The sequence below is a fragment of the Vulpes lagopus genome, chromosome X (genome assembly GCF_018345385.1).
Source record: "Vulpes lagopus strain Blue_001 chromosome X, ASM1834538v1, whole genome shotgun sequence".
NCBI classification, from domain to species: Eukaryota; Metazoa; Chordata; class Mammalia; order Carnivora; family Canidae; genus Vulpes; species Vulpes lagopus.
Genome location: NC_054848.1, coordinates 83623520 through 83649120, shown reverse-complemented (window position 1 = coordinate 83649120; position 25601 = coordinate 83623520). Strand labels below are relative to the sequence as shown.

Genomic DNA, 25601 nt, shown 5'->3' with positions numbered 1-25601 from the left:
CACAAAGGCAAAAGGTAACTGAATAGCCAGCCACCCCCTGAATTTCCAAATTGTTCTCCAGGTGTTTCCTGCTATTGCTCTGTAGAGCTGGACAAAAGAGTATCTGAAGTTTATGGATTTCTACCAAGAAAACTCACATTATAAGTCAGTGAGAGACTCAACAGTTTGGACATTAATGTGAACTGTTGCTGTTTTGTTTTTTTCCATAGAAGAGTTCCTGAAGATTTTTTGTTCCTCACTGTGTTCACATTTACCCCCTTTATAGAGCTGCCCGTAGAGATTGTCAATTGTCAGGATCTGACAGAAACAGGAAAAAAAGTTTTGAAGCATCAATGGAGATATCATTTGACATCATTTAGCATATCACTTAGAATCAACGGATATTATCATTATATTATCAGGTTATAATAGAAATACTTTCTACCTTTTTGTCTCTGTTCATTACATCCATTATTTTTTTAAAATAATTTTTTAAAATTTTTATTTATTTATGATAGTCACACACACAGAGAGAGAGAGAGGCAGAGACACAGGCAGAGGGAGAAGCAGGCTCCCTGCAGGGAGCCCGACGTGGGATTCGATCCCGGATCTCCAGGATCGCACCCTGGGCCAAAGGCAGGCGCCAAACCGCTGCGCCACCCAGGGATCCCCATCCATTATTTTATAAGTATCTGATGCCACTGTCCTTAAAGACCCGAAGAATCACCGCAATTCTTTTATCTACATAGCATCCCTGCATTGAGGTTGGTCTGGAAAAACTAGTTTAAAAAAAAGATTTTATTTATTTATTCATGAGAGACACACAGAGAGAGGCAGAGACATAGGCAGAGGAAGAAGCAGGCTCCCCATAGGGAGCCCAACAGGGAACTCGAACCCAGGACCCGAGGATCACGACCTGAGCCAAAGGCAAATGCTCAGCCACTGAGCCACCCAGATGTCCCTGGGAAAAGTAGTTTAAACACTTACAGACAGGGATCCCTGGGTGGCGCAGCAGTTTGGCGCCTGCCTTTGGCCCAGGGCGCGATCCTGGAGACCCGGGATCGAATCCCAGGTCGGGCTCCCGGTGCATGGAGCCTGCTTCTCCCTCTGCCTGTGTCTCTGCCTCTCTCTCTGACTATCATAAATAAATAAAAATTTAAAAAAAAAATAAAAAATAAACACTTACAGACATGTTTACTTTCTTAGATTAAGTCTTTCACTGCTACCACCTACTTTCTCTGTGAATTCTTTCTAGCTACGTAGCCTGAAGCCAAGTCGGCAACCTCAGTGATCCTAACGACTTATATGCCCCATTCCACATGCAAAATCTTTTTCCCACTCCACATTCCAATTCTTTCTCCAAAAAAGTTAAGATGTTTCTACGTGATACAAAATCAAGATGTAAATCAGAGTAGCTCAGTATTGCTTGTAAAAACTGTCATGTAATCATACAAAACCAAACCAAAAGAAAAGAAAACTCATGGTTCAAGGATTTCTTTGGATTGTGGTCAACAATTTTGGTAAGTGTGATATTTATTACCAACAGCAAATGCAAAATGAAAGCCGGTAAACGGACTCACTTTGGGTTTTTTAATTTAAAAAATGTATTTACTTTAACACATGTTAGAAAAACATAACTATTACATCAGATTCATGATTTCAGAAATATTATTGCTTAGGATGAGGACACTTTTTTTTAAGTGAGTCAATTTGATGAAAAATATTAAGTGAAAAACACGAAGTGAATAGGGCAGGTAGTGTGTAGCTACAGCAAAAATAGTGAAGGACATATGTAAATGAGCACTACTTGGACAATACTGATGCAAGCAGATGTTTTTGTTTCCTTCCAAGGTCATTTCTTGATAAATGACCCAGGAGTTCTAAAGCTAATTAGAGTATTATTTAAAGATATTTGGAAATAGCTCAAAGTTTATAACTAAAAAAAAGTAACTAAAAGCAGTGCATACACTAAAGAATGTTATATATGCCAAATTTTTACATATTGAAGGCCAACAATGCATTAAGCTTAAGCTGCTCTGTAGATTCATTTATGATGCAGAAGTCAAGATAAACTTCATTTGCCATTCAGTTTAATCGAAGAATATAATGTAACTCAACAACATGCAGTTGGTTAAGAGAATAAAAGCAATTACCATTTGTGGACACCCGGCTGGCTCAATCCATAGAGTATCAAACTCTTGATCTCTGGGTCGTTGTGTTTGAGCCTCACGTTAGGTGTAGAGATTACCTAAAAATAAAATCTTTAAAAAATACTATCACTTTTTGCAAATACTTATCTTTGTGGGTCAGAATATTCTTACTACTGTGCAACCAAAATCAATTACAGATATGGATTGATACCACTGCATTATAACTCCCAATTTCAAGTGTTTGTGTTTATCAGAACAGTTTTAGTTTGATTAATTGTTCCTTTTAATAAGTAATTATGTGTTTGGGCTATCAAATACCTTTATATGAATAAAATACTGCTTTTAGCTGTTTTAATGTATTATAGAGTGTATAGAACTTTATTTGTAAAGGCTGCTTTATTTTTAAAAAATTTGTTATTTAATTTAATTAACATATATTGTATTATTAGTTTCAGAAGGGCAGCTTCATTAATAAACAGGCTTGAAAACTATTGAAGATGAAGCAGTCAGTTGAATTACTAAATTTGTCAATATCACAATGTACTAAGATTTTATATAAAATGAGAGAGAGGGAAAAATAAAAACAATAAAATAAATAAAATAAAATAAAATAAGAGAGAGGAAGATTCTGCTTAATAATGAGTTAATATTTATTTAGCACCTTTTATATCAGCCAGAATAGAGGAGATTTGCTACAGTAACAAATAATTCCAAAATCTTAGTTGTGAACCACAAAGGGTTATTTCTCATTCATACTATGTGTCCATCATGGCTTGGTTGAGCCTCCGTTCCATATTATTTTCACTCTGGGACCCAGTCAAATAGATTAGCCTCTACCTGGAGCATTGCAGTTAACATAGCATAGGGGAAAGGAAATATGATAAAGCATACCCTGGCTCTTAAAACCTCTGCCTGTATGTTACTCATGCCATTTTTGCTCATATTTTATTGACCAAAGCTAATCATTAATTCAAGCAATGCCTGAATTCAACAGGACAGAGATATACATATAATCATTCAACAAAGAGAGGCCCTTCAAAAAGGGTTAAGAAATATAGACAAACAGTACTAAAATCTACCATTCGTATTATACACAAGGCTCTCTTCATCTATATTTACAACAATCTTATAGGACAGGTGCTATAATTATCCCATTTTAGAGATGAAGAAATGGAGACTCAGAGATTCATGACTTTTTTGAAAGTCACAGTTGAATAGTAGCCAAGCTGGGATTTAGAACCCAACCAGTGTGACTCCAGAGCTTGTGCTCTTAAACACCATACTATTGCCATTTACTTTGGGCTTCTCATCAAACCCTAGGTACTACTCTTTAACCCTAGCCCCAAATGGGTATTTTAAATAGGTCATGAAAAAATTGGTTTTGCCAAATCCTATGACTCCAGAGGAGACTTCAGTATAATTCCAATGTATTGGGACGCCTGGGTGGCTCAGTGGTTGAGCGTCTGCCTTCAGCTCATGTCATGATCCTGGGGTCCTGGGATTGTGTCCCACATCATGCTCCCTGCAAGGAGCCTGCTTCTCCCTCTGCCTATGTCTCTACCTCTCTCTGTGTGTCTCTCATGAATAAATAAATAAAATCTTAAAAAAAAACAATTCCAATGCACTAATGTATGAATTCCACAAAAACAACAGTTCCGGTCATATTTCAACATAAAAGTCAAACACATTCAAAATAGTGATAGTTCATTGCCACTCAGGTTTTGTAACCAAAAAAAAAAAATATATATATATATATATATATATATATATATATATATTCACACACACATACATATACATACCTCTGTGTATTTATAAAGATCACTGCCAGTCTTGGAATTAAGCATGTGCTTAATCTACTTTTCCCCTTTCCTAGGATAGAAATGAGCCATCAATTACCTGGGGTCACTTAAGCCTGCCTTCAGGGTGTGTTCTATTTAAACTCAAAAGAAAGGGGACCCCAAAATCAAGGATGCTCACCAGGAAGACCCTAGAACTAAACGCTAATGAAAGAAGGCTCCATAGGTCTTAGGATCAAAAGATCCATGCTTTTCGGAACAATACCACTAATATTGCAGCTTCTGGAGAGGGCCAGGACCTGAGTTTTTATTAGATAGGATGCCCCCAAAGACCCTAGTCAATCAGGAAGCAAACAACTAAGAGGGAAAAGGTAGCTGGAGTTGTGAAACTGTGAAATTCCCTAACCAACCAGGGCAATAAATTACTGGTCACAGTCTCACCAAATTCACGGGTAAATTCCTATGGATGGATTCCATATTCATGTGTTTTCCTAGAACATTTATAAACTTTTAAGCAGGTAAGCGAACAGAGAAATATCTGGTCTTAATTTAAATCTGCAAAGTATTTCAGTGGAGCATGTCTGAGCTTTAATTCATTTTGTCCTTGTAACATCCCCATGAGGCAGCTACTCCAATGAACTGGACTTTATAAATGAGTGAACCAATACTTGCTAAGCTATGGTAACTTGTCCGTGCTCCAATAAGGCAGAATTTGTCTGTGTCTCTGCATTTCCAGCACCTTACACAGTACCTGATGTGCAGTGGGTGCTGAGGAAGTAGTTGAATGAATGAAAAACGGAGCGAGCAATATCCTCTTTGCACAAGACATGTAAGCCATTGTGATTCACCCCGGTCACATGGTCACCTTTCTCATCCTTCACCACTTAGATGGGGCCACCATCACTGTCTGACCTTTTCCAAGGCTTGAGGTGGGATGGCAGTGGAAGGAAGAGGTTGCTTAGCCAATCACATTCAAATTCTTTGTCCCCACATTTGCCTTGAAGAGCAAACAACTAATGCAATCCTGAAGGAGGTAGCTTTTGGGAAAGTGTTTTGCCTCAAATATTTCCAAACACAGTCTCCACAGACCCCATACATTTTTTCTAATGCAATTTGCACTCCCCATCCAAACAAGGCAGTCTAAAAAGGGCACCATTATGTATTAAAATTTTGGTCTTGATTTTCAGCCATCAATGGAATGAACCACATTTTGAACTTGAAAAAGTTTCATTTCTGATACTCTCTGCCATCTCACTTATAAAGGCAGAGAAGGGAAGTGGGGTGCCAGACAGAAGGCATCAGCCTGGTGTCTGTGGCATGAACACTCCAGAAATTCCATTCTCTGCAAAATCCACATCTCCTTCCTGTTCATCTTGTAGCTGGGGCCCACAACTTGGGACAGAGGCCACACAGCTGCTCTACTTTTATCCCTTTCCCTACCCTTATCAAAGACAGAAAGGTGCCGAGGTCCAGATAGTCAAGGGGACAGAGACCTAGAATCTCCTTTCCTGAAGACTTTAAGGGTGAGAGGCATTTCGATTGACTGGGGCAGTGGTTTTCAAATATTTCTTGGCTATGAAATGGCTTCTAAAAGTGAACCTCAATGTATGAAATAGATCCAAAGTGTAGTTACTCTGGACAACATAGGGAAGGGGCCCTAGACCTCTGACAGCTTTGTCCCCCCCTGCATCAGGCTCTGAGGACTACCCATGAAACCAAGAGGGTGTAGAACACAATTCAAAGGTTACTGCCCTAAACTGTAAGCTCCATGGCAGAGGAGTGTGGACCGCATCTGGCTTACTAGCCTCTCTATCCCCAGCTATGTGATCCATAGCTGGAGCATAGTAATAGCATCATAATCAGATGCACAATCAGAATCACATCATATTCATGGAATATGAACCTCAGTGATCAAGACACAACTTGTGTCTTGTGGGGATTGTTGGCAGTTAGCGAGTGACTCCACCTCCTATGATGTGTGTGTGTGTGCCTGTGCCTGTACAGTGAAGGGAAGACAGAAGAGCTGAGTGTTGAAGTGCACTGGAATTGAAATGAATGACCAAGTCTTTGATGATGAGCTTGCAACAGTTGCAGTGTGAAGAGGAGCTGCATAGTGAGTGATGAATGGCTAAGCAGGCTACTATGTCCTGCATATTTGCCAGCAATGCTTGTCGGTTTGCTCCTTCATGTGTTAGTGATCTCCTGCCATGTTTTGGGTTAGTTCCTCAGAGACAACACTAACTAAAACACAGTCCCTGCCCTCCCAGGGCTTACAGTCCTGGTGAAGGATATATGGAAACAAATCAGTGCTGACAAAATAGTGTAATGACTATAGCCATTTGAAAAGTGTTACACTGACATATCTTTCATTCTCTGCAAATCTTGATGCCCCAAGAGTCACCAAATCTGTGAGTGAGAGTGGATATCAGCTAGAACAAGAAGTCATTACTTAGCTCTGACTTAGGCTTTGGGTTTTTAGCCTGTAGCCACATTGTTTTTATTTTTATTATTTTTATTTTTTTGTACTTTTATGGTTTTATTAACGCAAATATGACATGCACATAAGCTGTCTATTCATTTTCTTTGCTACGCAGCCTGGCATTGGGATTGGTGACTCTGATGGCCAGCTGGGCTGCTCTTTCCACAGCGGTTCTTGGAGGATACATTATGAGCAATCTCTGCACAATAAGATTTGTTGCACATCAGCAGCACTTCAAGCTCCTTGACGTTGTGGACTAGGAACTTCCAGAAGCCACTGGGCAGCATGTGCTTTGTTTTCTTGTTGCTCCCGTAACCAATGTTGGGCATCAAGATCTGGCCCTTGAATCTTCTGCGTATCCTATTGTCAATGCCTCTGGGTTTCCACCAGTTGCGCTTAATTTTGACATATTGGTCTGACTGGTGCCGGATGAACTTCTTGGTCCTCTTTTTAATGATCTTGGGCTTCACCAGAGGTCTGAGGGCAGCCATGATGCCCAGCAATCGATGGCTGCCACCTCCGCAGGCAGCACTGAGGAAGAGAACCGCATTGTTTTTAAACATGAGATCCCCAGCTAAATAAAGTAGACAAAGGACAAAGTTCATCTTGATGTTTATTAATCTCTTTCCAAAAATTAGCTTTGACTTTCATTATAGATGTAGGCAAAAGACCATATTAGCCATAGCTGTGACTTGGCCATCAGTAGCTATCACAGACACTTTCCTGTCATATTAATAATGTAATAGTTCTTTCAAAATATTAATGACCCTCATTATTAGTTTGAAATTGTGGTGGTTACTCGATCTGACACTAGATCTTATCATTTAAGCCATTCACAAAGAGGCACAGGTGCTATTCTATCACTATTTTTAAAAATATATTTTGATAATTGTGTTTTAGTATCATTGGCTTTCTTTGTAATCCTATGCACTTTATTTTACCTATTTAAGCATATTATTGAGAGAAGGGACCCATAAGGGGCCATCAGAGTGATGAAGGAGGTCACTGTGTTCTGGCGAAGAACCTCAGTTAGATAATAATTTTAGGAATGAGGTTTCATCAGGGAAAAAAAGAATTTGCAAACACCAACAGCTCCCTTTACATATTCAAAGCAAAGCATGGGGTTTTACTATATATAAGATGTGATTATGTAAGATGTGATTAACTCAGTCTGGGATGCAAAGGAAGGTTCCACCTGCTTAGGAAGTGAAGAGATGTGGAACTGTAAAAGACAGTAGAGAAGGAGAGTAGCAAGTGGACAGATGCCAGAGGGACTGGGTAGAAACCCCCAAAGCAGTGAGGGGAGTTCCTCAGCCAGAACAAACTGGGAAGATGTGAATCCCCCTTGGAGACAACCTGCATTTACCTTGGTGCTGGAGCAATCTGGCATCCAGATGGTAGGACAGCAACAGGTGTGGCAAGTCTCTAAGTTCATGGGCCTGATGTAACACTTGTTTCTTCATAGCTGGCCATGTGGCATGTAGAACATCCAAGGTTCGAAGGAGTAGGGAGCCCCTAGTGGGCCACCAGAGGCCTATGTTTGGGATGAAGAGGTTACAAAATCAGGGGGCTTTGCAAACAGAAACAAATAGCTAGGGCTATGGATTTAACAACAGGTACAACCAATGAAGTCCCTAAAAGGCCAGAAGGGATCCACTGCACTTCAGTAGACATATTAGCACAGGGTTGTAGTGACTGTTCCACACCAGACATTCCATAGCCGAAAATAGTGAGTACCCAGAAGAAGGAGCGTGGATCCAAGGCCCTCTTGTCTTCAACCCACTGCTTCCACACCCAGTGTTTTGTAAGGGAGGAAAAATGAAGTTAAAATATGCAAGACTCAGCATTTATCCAGATTCTTTCCAGCAGATTCTTTCAACTGACACAATGAATTGTGTGTCTGCATTTCCTCCCCTCTCTGCCCAGCAGGATGGGAAGCTCCTGGGGGTAGTTTAGCTCAGCTCTAGAGAGCATTTTTGCACATCTGAGTTGCTGGGTATACATTCCAACTCTGCTGTATGTGTTTTGGCACTATGATATAGAAGTCAGTTCAAAGTCAAGAAGAGGACAAAGGGAGAAGTGTTCAGTTCCAGGAGGGTGGGGTGGTGGGATAGGTGGGTCAGAAAAGGTTGCACTGAGGAAGAAATGCTTGAACTGTGCCTTGAAAGATGAGCAAATTTTCCACACCAGGGGTACCAGGAAACACATAGCCTCTATCTATTCTTTTGGTCTTGAATGTCTTCTAAACTAGTGTTTCTCGAACTGTCATGTGCATATGAATCACCTGTGGATATTGTTAAGGTACAGAGTCTGATGCTGTAGGTCTGTATTTCAGCCTGAGACTCTGCATTTCTAACATGCTCCTAGGGGATGCTGGTGATGTTGGTCTATGGACCACACTTTGTGTTTTGTTTTGTTTTTAAATATGGAATGCTTCACAAGTTTGCATATCATCCTTAAGCAGGGGCCATGCTAATCCTGTCTTGTTCCAATTTTAGTATATGTGCTGCCAGGGTGAGCACTGGACCATGCTTTGAATAGTAAGGTTCTAGAATACTTTAAGAAATGTAGCTAATTTTTAAAATCTAAATTCAATTTTTTTTATTTTTTATTTTTTAATATTTTATTTAAATTTAACTTGCCACATATAGTATAACACCCAGTGCTCATCCCATCCAGTGCCCTCCTCAGTACCCATCACACAGTTACCCCATCCCCCCACCCACCTCCCCTTCTGCCACCCTTTGTTTGTTTCCCAGAGTTAGGAGTCTCTCATGGTTTGTCTTCCTCTCTAATTTTTCCCCACTCGGTTTCCTTCCTTTCCGTTATAGTCCCTTTCACTATTTATTATATTCCACATATGACTGAAACAATATAATAATTGTCTTTCTCCATTGACTTACTTCACTCAGCATAGTGCCCTCTAGTTCCATCCATGTTGAAGCAAATGGTAGGTATTCATCCTTTCTGATGGCTCAGGAATATTCCATTGTATACATATACCACATCTTCTTTATTCATTCATCTGTTAAAGGATGAATGGATGAACCGTGGTTCCTTCCACGGTTTGGCTATTGTGGACATTGCTGCTATGAACGTTGGGGTGCAGGTGTCCCATCATTTCACTACATCTCTATTAAAAAAAGAGAAATGTAGCTAATAATAGCTAACATTTACTTTGTCCTTTTGATATGGCAGGCATTATACAAAGCCCTTCATATACTATCAGTGCATCTGATACTCATGGCAACCATATAAGGGAACCAAGAATTTTTTGTAATTTGAAAATGACCAAAATCTCAATTTCAGAGAATTCTCAGTCATTTTCCCAAGGCCACTGCCATGATGAAACCGGAATCATATGCAGGCTGCCTCATCCTGGACCCTAACTTGTAGCTCCCAGACTCCAGACTCCATTCCCTCCCAGAAGGAGTAACACCTTAAGGTAACAATTTTAGTTTTGTGTGTGTGTGTGTGTGTGAGTGTGTGTGTGAGTGTGTGTGTGTGTGTGTGTGCGCGTGTGTGTTTAAAGAAGCTGGACGGGGGGCCCTGGATGGCTCAGGTGGTGAAGCATCTGACTCTCGGTTTCAGCTCAGATCTTGATATCAGGGTCTTAAGATAGAGCCCCATGCGGTGCTGGGAGCTCAGCCAGGAGTCTGCTAAAGTTTCTCTCTCCATCTCCCTCTGCCCCTTCCCGCCCTCACTCTCGTGCTCTCTCTCTGTCCCTCTCTAAAATAAATAAGTAAATCTTTATTTTTTTTTAATAAGTAAATCTTTAAAAAAATAATAAAGAAGCTGGACCTTTTCCTAGCAACCTGTATGTATAACAGACACAAATATAATTTATCTGTTTAGCAAAACTGGGGATTCCAGAGCCCACCTGCTCAGCCTTCCCTACTTGTCTGCCACAGCAGCTCCTAAAGCATCATCTCAGAACCCTGGGACCCTGGGGAACTCAGTTTACAACCCAGTGCTTAGGGATGTTATGAGTTACTCTTTTTTGGTGAGATTAGGAGACCATTGATTGAGAACAAACTCAGCATCTGGATGGAAGCTAAATGAGGGGTGCTAGAATACCTCTCATTTAGGGGTCCTAAAAGGGGGACAAACACAGCCACTGTTGACATCCATGTTTGCTCAGAGTTAGTTCTATTTAGGTACTATCTTCCTTGAGGCCTCTTTGGGTTTACCTGGTTTCTCACCCTATCTCCCCACCACTGGCTTGTGCTCTGGCTCTAATGAGTAGAAGTGGCCTTCTGGTTTGCTCCTCTCATCCTTTCAGTTAGATGCTTCCTCAATTCCCTGACAACCAGGGCTTGTGCCTTCCTGGGGCAGGCTTTAAAGTATCTAGTTCCATGGTTTTAAAATGTTGCTCTGTGTAATGTGGAGCTCATCCAGATCTTTCTGTCACTGTATTGGGTGGGTGGGGTAAGGGTACAAAGGAAGAGTAGAGGAGATTAGCAGGGGCAAATAACTTCTCCAGCAGAAAGCCTGAGAGCCTGAGGAATTGAGTCTCAATGCTGAGTTTTGTTCCTGACCCAGGCCATCCTGGTATGGGCATTCTAAGTCTTTGTCTGCTGTGGCCTAAGTGATGCTCTGACTCTTAGTTTCTGATATGGGCTGTGAAATGCTTTCTGCTACTTGCCTGAAGCTGGTCATCTCTCCTTCTGGAATCAGGGGAACCTTTCTGCCATGAGTGGCAACAAATTCTGGAAATTGATATGAGGTAATTATTTAAAATACATTTCAGCCCCAGGATTGCCTCTGATCATGCTCTAGTCTCTTCCATTCAGCTACCTGCTCAAGTGTCAACTGATGTTAGATAGTTAGTTAGGTTCTAACAGAAGACCTGCAGGTCAGCAAAGAGGAAGTCATGGCCAGGTATCAGAAGTCAGAGGCCTCTTTTGGGCACACTTCACAAGAACCCAGAGCAAATCAAGATGGCAGGTGCCATGATGGAAAAGGAAGAAACCCAACCTCAGGGCATGCAGCTCTCGTTCTCTCTCTATCTCTAGAGTATACTTTCATTTTAATAAATTTCCCCATTTGTTGTTGCTCATTCACTGTGTTCCGTCTGTCCTTGAATTCTTTCTCCTGAGGAGAACAAAAACCTTCAGTAACATCTTTAGGACAGGCTCCAGGGCCTGGGGTCTCTCTCCTCAGTGCACCCAGCAACAAGGAGAGAAGCCTTCCTTGACTATCCCATCTAAAGAAGCATCCCATACCCTGCTCTGTTTTCTTCATAGCACTTACTAGTGCCTGGCTTTCTTTATATTACTTATATATTGCCTTTCTCTCCGCTAGAATGTAAGCTCCAGCTCACTATTTTTAAAAAAAGATTTTTATTTATTTATTCATGGGAGACACAGAAAGAGAGGCAGAGACATAGGCAGAGGTACAAGCAGGCTCCCTGCAGGGAGCCCAATGCCAGAGGCTTGATCCCAGGAACAACCCCCTCCCCCACCCCCAGCATCAGGACCTGATCCAAAAGCAGACACTCAACCACTGAGCCACCCACTTGCCCCAAACTTTTTGTTTCTTATGTAGGAGGAGCAGAAGGCAGGTTGCCCCAGGATGGGCCACTTTGGCAGGAACACTATTTTGAGTTAAAATTAATCAAAACCCAGCATATGCTAGAAAAGCTCTCTTCCAGGTCCTCAACAGCCCAAATTCACCTCAGAAAGGAAAGCCTATGCTCTCCCTATGACCTAAGAAGATTATCTGCATAATAGGGCAACCTTTGTTTTTCAAAATATCACCTTTTGCCTTACCCCTCCCCTTAGCTCATATAAAGCTTCCTTGCCTCATTGCCTTCAGACTTTCCTTGTCTGTCTGGATTCCCTGTAAGTACACCATTAAATCTGATTTCCTCCTGTTAATCTGTCTCCTATCAATTTGATTCTTAGTCCATCTATAAGGACCTGGAAGGGCAAAGGAAGGTCTCCCTGACACTGGAAAGGTCGGCATGGATTTATAATGGTCGCTGCAGCATGGGGCTGAGTCCCTAAAGCCCCTCTCTCTTGAAAATTCTGTGATTCTGAGCCTGTGCACCTCCCACAGCACATTATCCAGCTGTAGGACATCTCTTTTACTAAGGAGTGCCACTCATGAAAGAAACTGCTGCTCAAATTGTTTTCCCCATCATAAAAAAGAAGAAGCAGCAGCCATGGAAATTACCAAACCACAACAGAGCTGTGGTCAAAGCAGTCTTGAATCAGCATTAACAGGAAGAGGGTGCCATGAAACAAAAGCAAATTTTCCCTTTCCTTTCCTCCCCCATGCTGATCACATTCTATTTTTCAAGACAATGGCAGCTATCCAGTGGACATTTAATTTATGCAAATCCACAGCAGATCATAGGTGGACTCGACACCTCAAGGGGCCACAGAAGGCAGACCTTGATGCTCTAATTGAGATTCTGTCCCTGGATGGCGGTGGAGAATGTAAATGCCTCATATACAATCTGGGCCACATCCATTAGTGCCCAAACTCGTTGCCAGGTGAGGCCAATGAGACACTGGCAGGCTTCAACGTTTTGAAATGACTGTTTAAAATTACACAAATAATATCTGCTCATTGAGAACAAAATGGGTAGAATATAAATAACTGGGAGGGCATCAAAATGATCAACAGCCCAGGGAAAGCTAATGTTCATATATTGATATTCCAGACCTTTCTTCAAGCATGAAAATACACATATTTTTCAAAACAAGGGATTATAATGTACTATTTTATGGCCTGAATTTTTTCCCTGAGCCATACATTGTAAAGATTATTCCTTGTCAAGACATGCAGGTCTACATTATTTAGGACCTCCAGTTTTTTGTTACATAAACATAGTTGCAATGAACATACTTGTAATTGAACATGTAATTATTTATTTAAGAAAATTATCTAAAAGTGGGATTTCAGGGTAGGTACATTTTAAAATTTATGCTCTTGTCTCTTCCCTGGTAACATTCAGTATTTTTGTATGACAATAATTATTATTACTACAACTACTATTATAGAAGCAGCAAACACTTATTTAGATCTACTATATGCCAGAAAGTGTTCTAAGCATTTTTTTTTAATTTTTATTTATTTATGACAGTCACAGAGAGAGAGAGAGAGAGAGGCAGAGACACAGGCAGAGGGAGAAGCAGGCTCCATGCACCGGGAGCCCGACGTGGGATTCGATCCCGGGTCTCCAGGATCGCGCCCTGGGCCAAAGGCAGGCGCCAAACCGCTGCGCCACCCAGGGATCCCTGTTCTAAGCATTTTATACATATTCATCCATTTCAATCCTCTGTACAAGTCCATGTAATAGGTATTATGATGCCCATTTTACAGAGAGGGGAACTGAGATAGAGAAAAATTAAGTAGCTTGATTGAAGCTATTAAGCAGCAAGGTCCTTATCCACCACACAGACTTTGTCAGTTTGATAAAGTAAAAATCAACCTTAAGATTTGAAGTTCTAGAGACACCTGGCTGGCTAAGCTATTGAGTATCTGTCTTTGGCTCAGGGTGTGATCCTTGGGTCCAGAGATAGTTCCCTCATCAGGATCCCTGCAGGGAGCCTGCTTCTCCATCTGCCTATGTCTCTGCCAATCTGTCTCTCTGTGTCTCTCATGAATAAATAAAATCTTTAAGATTAAAAAAAGAAATAACAGACTCCATGGATAATGTACTTGATTTGATGGATGAAATGGTGAGGACAAGTTTAGAAAATATTGGGAAATACTTTACAACTTCAACTGTGGGCTAGAACTTTAAATCTTTTTTTTTCTGTGGGATTCCATCCCAGGGCTCCAGGATCACTCCCTGAGCCGAAGGCAGATGCTCAACTTTTGAGCCACCAGGAGTCCTGAGCCACCAAGTGTCCCCTGTCATTTATTTCTTACCTGAAAAATACAAAATATCAAATGTAACTGTTAATTTTTAAAATGTTTTTTGGAGACGGAGGGGCAAAGGGAGAGGGAGAGAGAATCTCAAGCAGTCTCCATCCCCAGTGTGGAGCTCTATCTGGGGGCTTAGTCTCATGACCCTGAGATCATAACCTGAGCCAGAATCAAACAGTCTGATGTTTGAGCCACCCAGGTGCCCCTGTAACTGTTAATTTTTTAAAACAGTAGAAACCATTTTGAAAGTGAGTCATTGCTTCTGCTTTAGCAACAATGACAGCTGATGATGATCCAGGGGAAATGCATTCCAATTTGGACAATGTTCTACTTATCTACTAAAAAAAGCCCACCCCCAATGTCACTGAGTTCCACCTAAACCTTTCAGCTAATTTTGCATTACTTTTTTAATTGCAGTTATTTGCAAGCAGGTGTCACTGAAAATTCAGTAGGTTGGAGGCGATCCTGTTTCCTGTAGCTTTTATTACCTAAGTGTACAGACTACTTATACGTATTGTTTTACCTTCCGCTTCTACCACTGAAGTTGCTTGAGCTCCAGCTCTGTTCCCAAGAGCACAGGGGTGAAGTACGCTTCACCAGGATTTGCATCTTAGTCTTGCAGATATAAACCATGTGACCTTGAGTAAGTACTTAACCTTTCTATGGCTTAGTCGCTGCATCTGTGGGATGGAAGGGGATAAAATAGTACGTAATTCATTGGCATTTTTGAGATGAAGTCAGGAAATGGGTATAAAACGCTCAGAATGTGACCTATTATCTATTATTAAAGAGGCCTATTGTCTATTTGTCAAGAGTATACATTTTACGGTCAAACTTCCTAGATTCAAGTCTTGGCTCTGGTATTTTTTAATTGTGTGAGTTTGGGCAATTTACGTTTCTTCTCTGTGCCTGAATTTATTCATCTGAAATAAGAGTTCCTAAGTCATAGAGTTCTATGAAGAATTAGTAAGTTCATTTACATAAAGTACTCAGAAGAGTATCTGACACAAAGGGAATGCTGGCTAATAATGTTGTTGTTATTATTATTAAAGTGCTATAAAGACTACTTTAAATAGGCTTATAAAATGTTGGTGAGAGGGACACCAACCTGGTGGCTGGTGCCCTGGGTGGCTCAGTGGTTGAGCATCAGCCTTTGCCTCGGGTCGTGATCCCGGGGTCCTGGGATCAAGTCCTCCCCTGCAGGGAGCCTGCTTCTCCCTCTGCCTATGTTTCTGCCTCTCTCTGTGTCTCTCATGAATAAATAAATAAAATCTTAAAAATAAAATAAAATATTGGTGAGAATGTGGAGGAACTTGAACATACATTGTTGATGAGAATGCAAAATGGTGGAGCCTCCATGGAAAAACAGTTTGATAGTTCATTAATATTTTAAGCATAAAATTAACACAGAATCAAGTAATTCCACTCCTAAATATCTATCAAAATTAAGAATTGAAACTGACTATCCAAACAAAAACTGGTACAAAAGTTTCACAACACCATTATTCACAATAGGTGGAAATGACCCAAATGTCTGTCAGCTGATGAATGGATAAATAAAATGTGGTAACTCACACAGTGGAGTTTTATTTGGCCATAAAATAGAATGAAGTACTGAATTATGCTACAACTTGGATAAATGTTGAAAGCGTTATGCTAAGTAAAACAAGCAAGTCACAAAGCGTCATATATTACATGATTCCATTTATGTAAAATGTCTAGAATAGGCAAATCCATAAAGGCAGAAAATAGATGAGTAGTTTCCTGGGGTTGGAGTAGAGAGGGAGGGAACAGCAGGAATGGAAGTGACTGATAATGTTTATGTGGTTTCTTTCAAAGGTGATGAAAGTGTTCTGAAACTGGATTGTGGTGATAGTTTGAAACCCTTGGAATGCACTAAAAACCATTGGGTATATATTTAAAATGGGTGAATTTTATGATAAGTATTTAAACCTCAATAAAAGTTTTCTTAGAGGCATGTACACCTGAGAAGTGTTAAGTCCCTACCATAACACTTTGATGTCAGTTTTGCTCAAATGTGATGGGGTATTTTGGGAGTTCTAACAAACAAATGACCAAATCAGACAATTAGTCCTTCTCCAGACCAATGTTAACCAGATCTTACCATTGCTCTCCAGGATCTTTACAATAAAGTCATCTGTTTGAATCTAACTGCAGCCATGGGGATGCTTATTGTCCTGTGGTCTACCATATTTAGGATAATTTAATACTGTAAAAAACCCATGGAGGGTGCCTGGGTCACTCATATGGTTAAGCATCTGCCTTTGGCTCAGGTCATGATCTCTGGGTCCTTGGATTAAGCCCCATATTGGGCTCCCAGCTCAGTGGGGAGTCTGCTTCTCCCTCTCCCTGTACCTCTCCCCCTGCTCCTGCTCTCCCTCTATTTCAAATGAATGGATAAAATATTTTTTAAAAAAACATGACAGAGAGCAAGGATCTTGCCTATTTTTCAAATATTTATTCATTTGAGAGAGAGAGCAAGAGAAAGAGCATGAGCAGCAGGAGGGGCAGAGAGAGAGAGGGAGAAGCAGACCCCCACTGAGCAGGGAACCCAATGTGGGGCTCAATCCCAGGACCACAGGATCATGACCTGAGCCAAAGGTAGACACTTAACCGACTGAGCGACCCAGGTGCCCTAGATCTTGTCTATTTTATTTCCCACTGTATCCACAGTGCCTACCTGGCACATAGTGGGTGCTTAATAACTATATGAGAAATAAATTGATGGAAGGATGGACAGGTAGCATGAGCTGTGGAAAAACTTTGAAACAAGAAGGACTTAATTCCAATCTCATTTCCACTACTTACTAGATAAGCAATATCGAGCAAATCATTTATTTCCATTCTCTCAAACTTATTTTCTTGTAAAAGGGAGACATAGCATCTCCTTCATAGGTAGTAAGTTTCAACTAAGATAATATATACTATGTGATAACTCAATAAATGTTAGCCTCCTTCCCTTTTCTTCCACAAAATGGAAAAGCTCTGGGGCACAGTGAGTTCTCTACTGATAAATAGCTTTGTGTTAAGTCCTATTGTGGCAATAAACATGAGCATTGACACTTTCCTGAGCACAAACTCAATATCATGTGATATCTGTCCTCTATCATGGAAACTGGCAGTGAAATATGAGCCCATAAAATGTCAGAATTGGGAGGGCTTTTAGTAAGAGATAATCTAATCCAAGCCCTATGCTTGATAGAGAATCCTCAAATACCACAATATTAGTGGCCCATTTGGAGACTCTGGATTAATAAAAGAGTGGGCAAAGAAATAGCTGGATGGCAGACATCGGGGGACCATAAGTGAGAAATTCCAAGAGTGATTCATTGTCCTCACCCCTGAAAAAGTTCCCTGTGATATCTGACAGCTTAATCACCATGTGTGTATTTATATGGGCGAGGCAAAGGTCACTGTACAAAAGAGAACCACTAGAGAAACAGGTGTTCATCTTCAGTCTTCTAAATATATTAGTCAAAGCAGAATGTCCACAGCAGGAAAAAACAGCATATATATATAGAATCCTGCTTACGCTATAATTTTAAGAATGAAATTTTAGTTTCTTCATCAAACTTTAGGCCTTATTTATGTAAGAAGGAACTGTCTGAATTTGGCACCCTGGTGTCCAGTGAAAGGCAATTTATAACTAATATAGTAGGTGAATGTCTCATTTATTAAGGTCCTGAATTAAAAAAAAACAAATTATTAGATAACGAAGGAAATAATCGGATCATTTGGAAAGTAAATGAAGGATAATTAATTTGCTAACTTGTTTTCCATACTTGCTAACTTCAAATGTGACAGATAGGTTTATTTATACTATATAGAGAAAGTGTATCTCACAAATTCTGGCTCTTTATCTATAAAGTGCACAGAAACATCAAGGATAATATTGGAAGCCTAATAGGGAAAACAACACTGGGAGGTGTAGAGCCTAGTGGTTAAGAGCACAGACTTGTTTTTCACTTGAGATCAAAGCCTTGGCTGATGTAGGAAGTAATCCAACATCTCAGCAATACACACAGACATGCATATACATATACCACAAACTTATACATTCCAAATTTGTAAAAATGCCAGATATAAAAGTATTAATGCATACTTGATCTTGAGAAGAAGAAAAGAAATCTCCAAGCACCAGAAACAGAGAAAATATCCAAAGTGGTAGGTAGGATTTGAAGACTTGTGTCACAAATAGATAAGTGAACCAGATATAGGTCTTAGGATCTAGAATTTTCATGCTCAAAAGAAGATAGAAGTCAGGGTTGTAAATTCTGGGTATAGCAGAGTTAGATATGATATAACTGGGGAAGATAAAATGCAGAGAAATGGAAAAAGTATATTCTTTGAAAAAATCCTAGTTGCTGGCCTGAGGATAGCAATTATGTGGTCCCCGCTCCAAGTCAACCTGAAAAACTCAATGCCCTTAAATAGTGTGACATGAAAGAGAAGGGAAAAAAGCAAAGGAAAAACCTGGTAGTCAGAAAACACAAAAGTACTACATCAATAGTCACAATAAATGTAAATGGATTAGAAATGCCTATTTGAATACAGAGACATTCAGATTACATATTAAAAATTCAGCTATGTGTTGTCTATATGAAACACACCTAAAACATCATTAATCAGAGAAGTAAAAATAAAAATGGGGAGGAGATGGAAAAAGAATACACAAAAAGGAATTTAAGGTGAAAAGCATTAATGAAGACCAAGAGACATACCATTTAATTAACAAATAGTCATCCACTGAAAGACAACAATTTCAGTGCATCTAAAATTATAGCTCCAAAATATCTGAAGTGAAAGCTGACAAAATTCAAATGAGAAATAACCAAATCCATAATCACAGTGAGAGATTTTAACACATTCCAATCAGGAAGTGACAAAGTAGACAAAAGTTAACAGGGATATGTATATAAGATTTGAATAAGATAATAAAATTGAGCTAATAAGTACATATATAAAAAAACACTGATCAATCTGATGAGGCCACATACTGTATGATTTTAACTGTATGACATCCTAGAAAAGGCAAAACTCTGGAGACAGTAAAAATGCAGTGGTTGTCAGGAGATTGAAGAAAGGGACAAATGAATGAGCAGAGCACCAGGGATTTTTATGGCAAGGAAACTTTTCTGTACAATACTATAATGGTGAATACATGTCATTATACATTGTCAAAACCCATAGAACCTATGAAACCAAGAGTGACCTCTAATATAAACTATGGACTTTGGGTGCTAATGTGTGAAAGTTGGTTCAATGATTGATTAACTCTAACTTATTGATTGATTGCAACAAATTTAACACTGGTGCAGGTTGTTGATGTTGGAGGAGGTTGTGCACGTCAGTGGGAGGGAGTATATGGGAACTCACTGTACATTCTACTTAATTTGTTATGAACCCAAAACTTCTAAAAAACATAAAAGCTATTTTTTAAAAAAATCCTGCATCTACCAAATGAAAAACAAAACTTTTTAAGCACATAGGGAAACTTGCAAAAACTGAACACATTCTAGGACACAAAAATTTTGAAAAACAAAATGTGAATATAATACCTCATTCTTCAACCATAATGCAATAAAATGAGAAATAAATAACCAAAAGAAGTGCCTCAAAAAGTCATAGACTTCGGGATCCCTGGGTGGCACAGCGGTTTAGGGCCTGCCTTTGGCCCAGGGCGTGATCCTGGAGACCCAGGATCGAATCCCACATCAGGCTCCTAATGCATAGAGCCTGCTTTTCCCTCTGCCTATGTCTCTGCCTCTCTGTCTCTCTCTGTATGACTATCATAAATAAATTTAAAAAAAATTTAAAAAAAAAGTCATAGATTTCAAACTATAAATATGCACTTCTGATTTCTCAGGTATTAGGAAATACACATTTTTGAAAACTATCAAATGTTTATAACCGATTGATAAAGAAATGCTACATATAAGAAGCTATGCCATATAGCTTATTAGCAGTTCACAAGAACTCCTTTATACCAGCTCCCAAACCTTGGTTTTAAACATTCAGGAATTTTGCCAGCAAGTTGTTACATAGCTTGAAATCAGCCATGGTGGGATCATTCATACTATTAAAATCAGCAAATGCTGCAAATCAGGGCTTCCCCTCCCTTTTTTTCCTTTAACTTTTTTTTCAGAGTCTGTTTACCAGCACACCACTAGCCAAAGTGGTAATTAGAAAGAAATATAAAGATATAAAGGCATTTATTACAAAAACAAGAAACACTGAAAATTAATAAGTAAAATGTTCAACTCAAGATGGTAAAAGAATAAGAGAATAAAGCAGCCCTGTGCTGGTAAATGTTTAACAATCAGATTTTTTAGTGTAGTTCCACCATGAATATTGGTTGATATTTTCATTTATGTTAATGATCAAGACAGAAAAGAAACAACAAAAACTTATGTAGGAACTTCACTCATTTGTCAGTAATAAGAGTAACTTATTTGCTGACTCAGATAATAGTTTTCAAATACTGGAAGAATATTTCCTCCATATTTTGTGCTATTCAAAAATGTAATAGTTACAGACACAGCACAGTTTTAACTTCTATCTGCATTATTAATGTTTTCTTTATCACTTTCTTAAGTCTAGACAATCACCAACACAATAAATCAAACCCTAATTGACAGCGTATACAAATTACTGTGATTTAAATTGTGGTCAATTTCAAGCTGGCAACATAACATCACTGGGAAAAGATGCATAGTAGTAGCACATCTACAGCATCTCCTTCATTCATGTGTAATAGAACTAAATAACCTCAAGAGCATGAATAATAGTAAAATGTAGTAAACTAAGTGACAAGTTTGGAATGTTTATTAACTTTATTTTTAATTGTAATTTTATATAATTTAATTTTTAATAATGGCTGTCTTTAACAACCAGATGGCAAATTTCATGAAAATGTTACAATTAGTTTTCATTACCTGATATGAGCTGCTTCCAGCACACAACTGGTAAACTCAAAGAATGTAGAAGGAGAGAAGAAATGAAGATGAAAGCAGAAGTTAATAAAATATAAAATACACAAACTAGCAAGATGAGTAATGAAACAAAAAGCTGGTTCTTCACAAAGGTTAATGTAATAGTCAAATATTTGGTAAGACCAATAAAGAAAAAAGAAAAGGCACAAATAGGCAATTTAGGAATGTAAACTTGGAAAAATGTATACATATAGAGAGTTTTCAATCATTAACGAGTACTATATATGTTAATGATTTATGCCAGTGAGTAGAAGGAATGGACAATTTTATAGAAAAGTGTATAATTCAACATAATTCACTCAAGAAGAAATAAAAAATATAAACAAAAATATAAATATACCAACAACCATGAGAGAAATTGAAGTTGTAAATGAAAATATATCTCCAAAAAAAGATCTGTCCAGACAGTTTTGGTAGGCGAAATTTACTAAACCCTTAAGGAACTAATAATTCCATCTTTTACAAACTCTTCTATGAAATAGAAAAAGAGGATAAGGCAGCCATCTCATTTTATTAGTTGGTATAACTTTGATAATAAAATTAAACAAAAACAAGTAAGAAAAGTGTAGATCAGGGACACCTGGCTGGTTCAGCGGTTGAGCCTCTGCCTTTGGTGCAGGTCATGATCTCGGATCCTGGGATTGAGTCCGGCATAGGGCTCCCTGCAGGAAGCCTGCTTCTCCCTCTGCCTATGTCTCTGCCTCTCTCTGTGTGTCTTTCATGAATAAATAAATAAAATATTTTTTGAAAAGAGGAGATAAGTCTCACTTATGAACAGAAATGAAAACAAAACCCTAAATTTAAAAAATGTACAAATCAAATCCATCAGTAGAAACACACAACAAAAATCATTCTAACCAAGTTTATCCAGGAATATAAGGATAATTTAACGTTAGGAAATCTATCAAGTCTCTGCAGTAACAGATTCACTGAGCATTTACAATTGCAGTTGCCATGTTGGTCAGTTATCTTTACCAGAACAGATTAATGTGGCCTCAGGTATAAGGTATGTGGCCAATGATTTAGAAAATGTGATTTTTTTTTTCTATTCCATTCAGAAAAGGGTATCAGAGAAACAGATTTCATTCATAAAAAAACATATATTTATTTTACTTGTATATTTCCATATACTTACAGGTTTATGTTTGTTAACTCCTCTGCTCTCTGTCTTTACATAATTTGAAGATATTTGGATTGTGCACACATTTCAGGACATCACACAGAAATATGGCATTGTTGACATTGTGCTGATTAGGCAGGATAAACAAAGAGGTGACTAATACACTCGAGGACTTGTCAAGACCATGTACTACATGCCATGAAAGACAAATCCTAGAAAGATTCAGAGACTTGCCAATTTGTTAGTTTTTAGGGGTTCAGTGGTAAAGAACACGCCTAGATATCCATTCCATAGCACAAAAAAATATGTAGTATCCTGCATTCTTTATCACAAAAAAAAGGAAGCACAATACTTGATAGGGATTTTTGGGGCTCTAGAGCCAGCGCATTCCACAGTGACCCATACAGTGGAGACATAAAAGGCTGCCAGCTTTGAGTGGAGCTTGGGGAAAAACAGGGCTTTGCAGCATATCAAGGTTGTAGAAAATCAGCTCCTCTTTTTTTTTTAAGATTTTATTTATTTATTCACGAGAGAGAGGCAGAGACACAGGCAGAGGGAGAAGCAGCCTCCATCCAAGGAGCCCGACGGGACTCAATCCCGGGTCTCCAGGATCAGGCCCTGGGATGAAGGCGGAGCTAAACCGCTGAGCCACCCGGACAATCCGCCCAATCAGCTCCTCTTCTGTGGGAGGCCTATGATTTGAAAGACCCTATGTTACTGGAGACGCCAATGGTGAGAAAAGCTTATGGCATATTCTAATGGCAAAACCACAATGCAGGGCTCTGAAGTTCTGGAGGAAGATCATAATGCATGTGGACTAGAAGATTGCCTACACTAATGAAACATCTTGAGAAACATCTCTTAGAATTTTGCTGAATCCTGGTAGAGATGGAATGCTTAGCTATGGGACATCAAGTGACAAAGTATCCAGAACTGCTTATGAGCTGAGTTCTGTCATATCGACAAAGTCATAAAGTCAGTAAGATTCAGCAGGTGTCCAACATAAGACAGAAATTGTATTCTGGGATTGAGACAGAACAGGAACAGAGGACAAAATTAAGCTGCATTAGCATGTAGAGCAGACCCTCATGTCACCAACCAGAGTTATGGCATTACTCCTCCTTCAGTTTGCTCCCATGACAGGCTGGATGTAGATACCTTAATGATAAATATATCACAATATGTACAACATCTCTATGCAAAGTCTTATAAAACTTTACTGAAGGATATACAAGATCTAAATAAATCCGAGGATACATGGCAGTTCTTTCAAAACTCACCCATAAATATAAGTCAATGCCAAACAAAATTCCAATAGTACTTTCTGGTATCACTTGACAAATTTATTCTAAAATTTAATATGGAGAGATAAATGTCCAAAAATAGCCAAGAAAATTCTAGACTACCAAAGAAGAACTTGCCAACAAAATAGCATGAATTTTTATAAAACAAGAGCAATTAAAATAATGTAGTTTGGCACAGGAATAGTCAAATAGCTCAATAGAACAGAAAAGAAGGCCCAGTAATAGACTCATGTGTATACCAGAATTTCCTGTATCATACAGATGGCTTTACACATCTGAGAAAGGACAAACTATAAGTGGGATTCAGATCATTGGCTTTACGTATGGAAAAAATCAACTAGACTCCTTTCACCACACAGGGAAGTAAATTCTAGATATATTTGAAATCTACATTATGAAAAACAAAATTTTAGTGTTGGCTGGAATGAAAATAGAAACTTAAAAAAAGAAAACCAAAATTTTAATTAATTAAAATAAAATATGAATGGATGAAAAGATGAATATTGTTATGACCTCAGGAATACTTAAAATACAGAAAACTCCACAGATTAAGGAAATATTGATAGATTTGACAAATCAAATATAAAACTATATAGGAATAGATAGCACATACTAAATACAAAGTCAAGCAACAAATAGAAAGAGGTATTTGCAACATATGTAATAAACAATTAGTACCCAAAATAAATGAGGAACTTCTGATCAACAAGAAAAACACAAGTATCTCAATAGAAAAAAAAGATGAACAAAGGTTATAGATAGCTCAAGCTCACTTTAGAGGAAATCTGACTGGCAAGGAGGAGGAGAGGGAGAGATTCAAATTTATTTGTAATCAGGTAAAACAAATTTTAAAAAAGCATAAATGGGATGCCATTTAACGCCCATCAGATTAATAAAGATTTAAAAATCTGATGATATAAAGAGGATGAGAATGTAAAGCAGTACAGCCACTTTGAGGTATAATTTGGCATTGTTTAGTAAAATTTCAAAATATGCATCCCACACAAATCAGCAATTCCACTTCTGCATACATAACCTAGAGAAACTCTGGTACATATGCACCAGAAAAAAAATGTAAAAGGGTGTTTACTTCAGCACCATTTTAAATAGTGAAAAATAAGGGAAAAAACATATCAGTATAGGAATACACATATGAATTGTGGTATATTCATAAAATAAAATGAATGAGTTAGATCTGTGTATATTGACATGTACAGATCTCAAAAACATAGCGTAGAAACAAACAGTATCACTATTATATCAATTATATTAAAAACATTTTTAAGGTAAAATTTACACAACGTAAAACCAATTATTTTTAAGAGTACAAAAGACAATTCGTATGTTCTCATTATTGTGCAGTTATAACCTCATTCTAGCTCTAAAACATTTTCATAACTCCAGAGGGAACCCCATACCCATTAAGCAGTCACTCCTCATTTCCTCATCCCACCAGACCCCTGAGAACCACTATTAACTTTTTAAAAAAAGATTTTATTTATTCATGAGAGACACAGAGAGAGAGGCAGAGACACAGGCAGAGGGAGAAGCAGACTCCATGCAGGGAGCCCAACACGGGACTTGATCCCAGGACTCCAGGATCATGCCCTGGGCCAAAGGCGGCGCTAAACTGCTGAGCCACCTGGGCTGCCCCACTATTGACTATCTGACTCTATGTATTCGCCTATTCCGGACATTTCATATATATGGAATCATATAATATATGACATTTTGTGTCTGGCTTCTTCTTCCACTTCACATAATGTTTTCAAGGTTCATCCATGGTATAGTATGTATCAATTGATCCCTTTTATGGATGAATAATATTGCATTGTATAGATATACCACTTTTGCTTTTCTATTCATTAGTTGATGG

At 38.8% G+C, this 25601-nt stretch overlaps 1 protein-coding gene and 1 non-coding gene across 2 annotated transcripts; both read right to left on the bottom strand.

Annotated features, from left to right (window-relative positions):
- Positions 1 to 6514: 6514 nt before the first annotated feature.
- On the bottom strand, positions 6515 to 6928 carry LOC121483449 (60S ribosomal protein L32-like). The gene has a single exon (XM_041742003.1). It carries the CDS (start codon positions 6896 to 6898, stop codon positions 6515 to 6517), a length of 384 nt encoding a protein of 127 aa, XP_041597937.1. The 5' UTR covers positions 6899 to 6928.
- A 1898-nt stretch (positions 6929 to 8826) lies between these two features.
- Positions 8827 to 8929, bottom strand: LOC121483651. The gene has a single exon (XR_005985779.1). It is a non-coding gene; the product is annotated as a U6 spliceosomal RNA (small nuclear RNA).
- Between the last annotated feature and the right edge of the window lie 16672 nt (positions 8930 to 25601).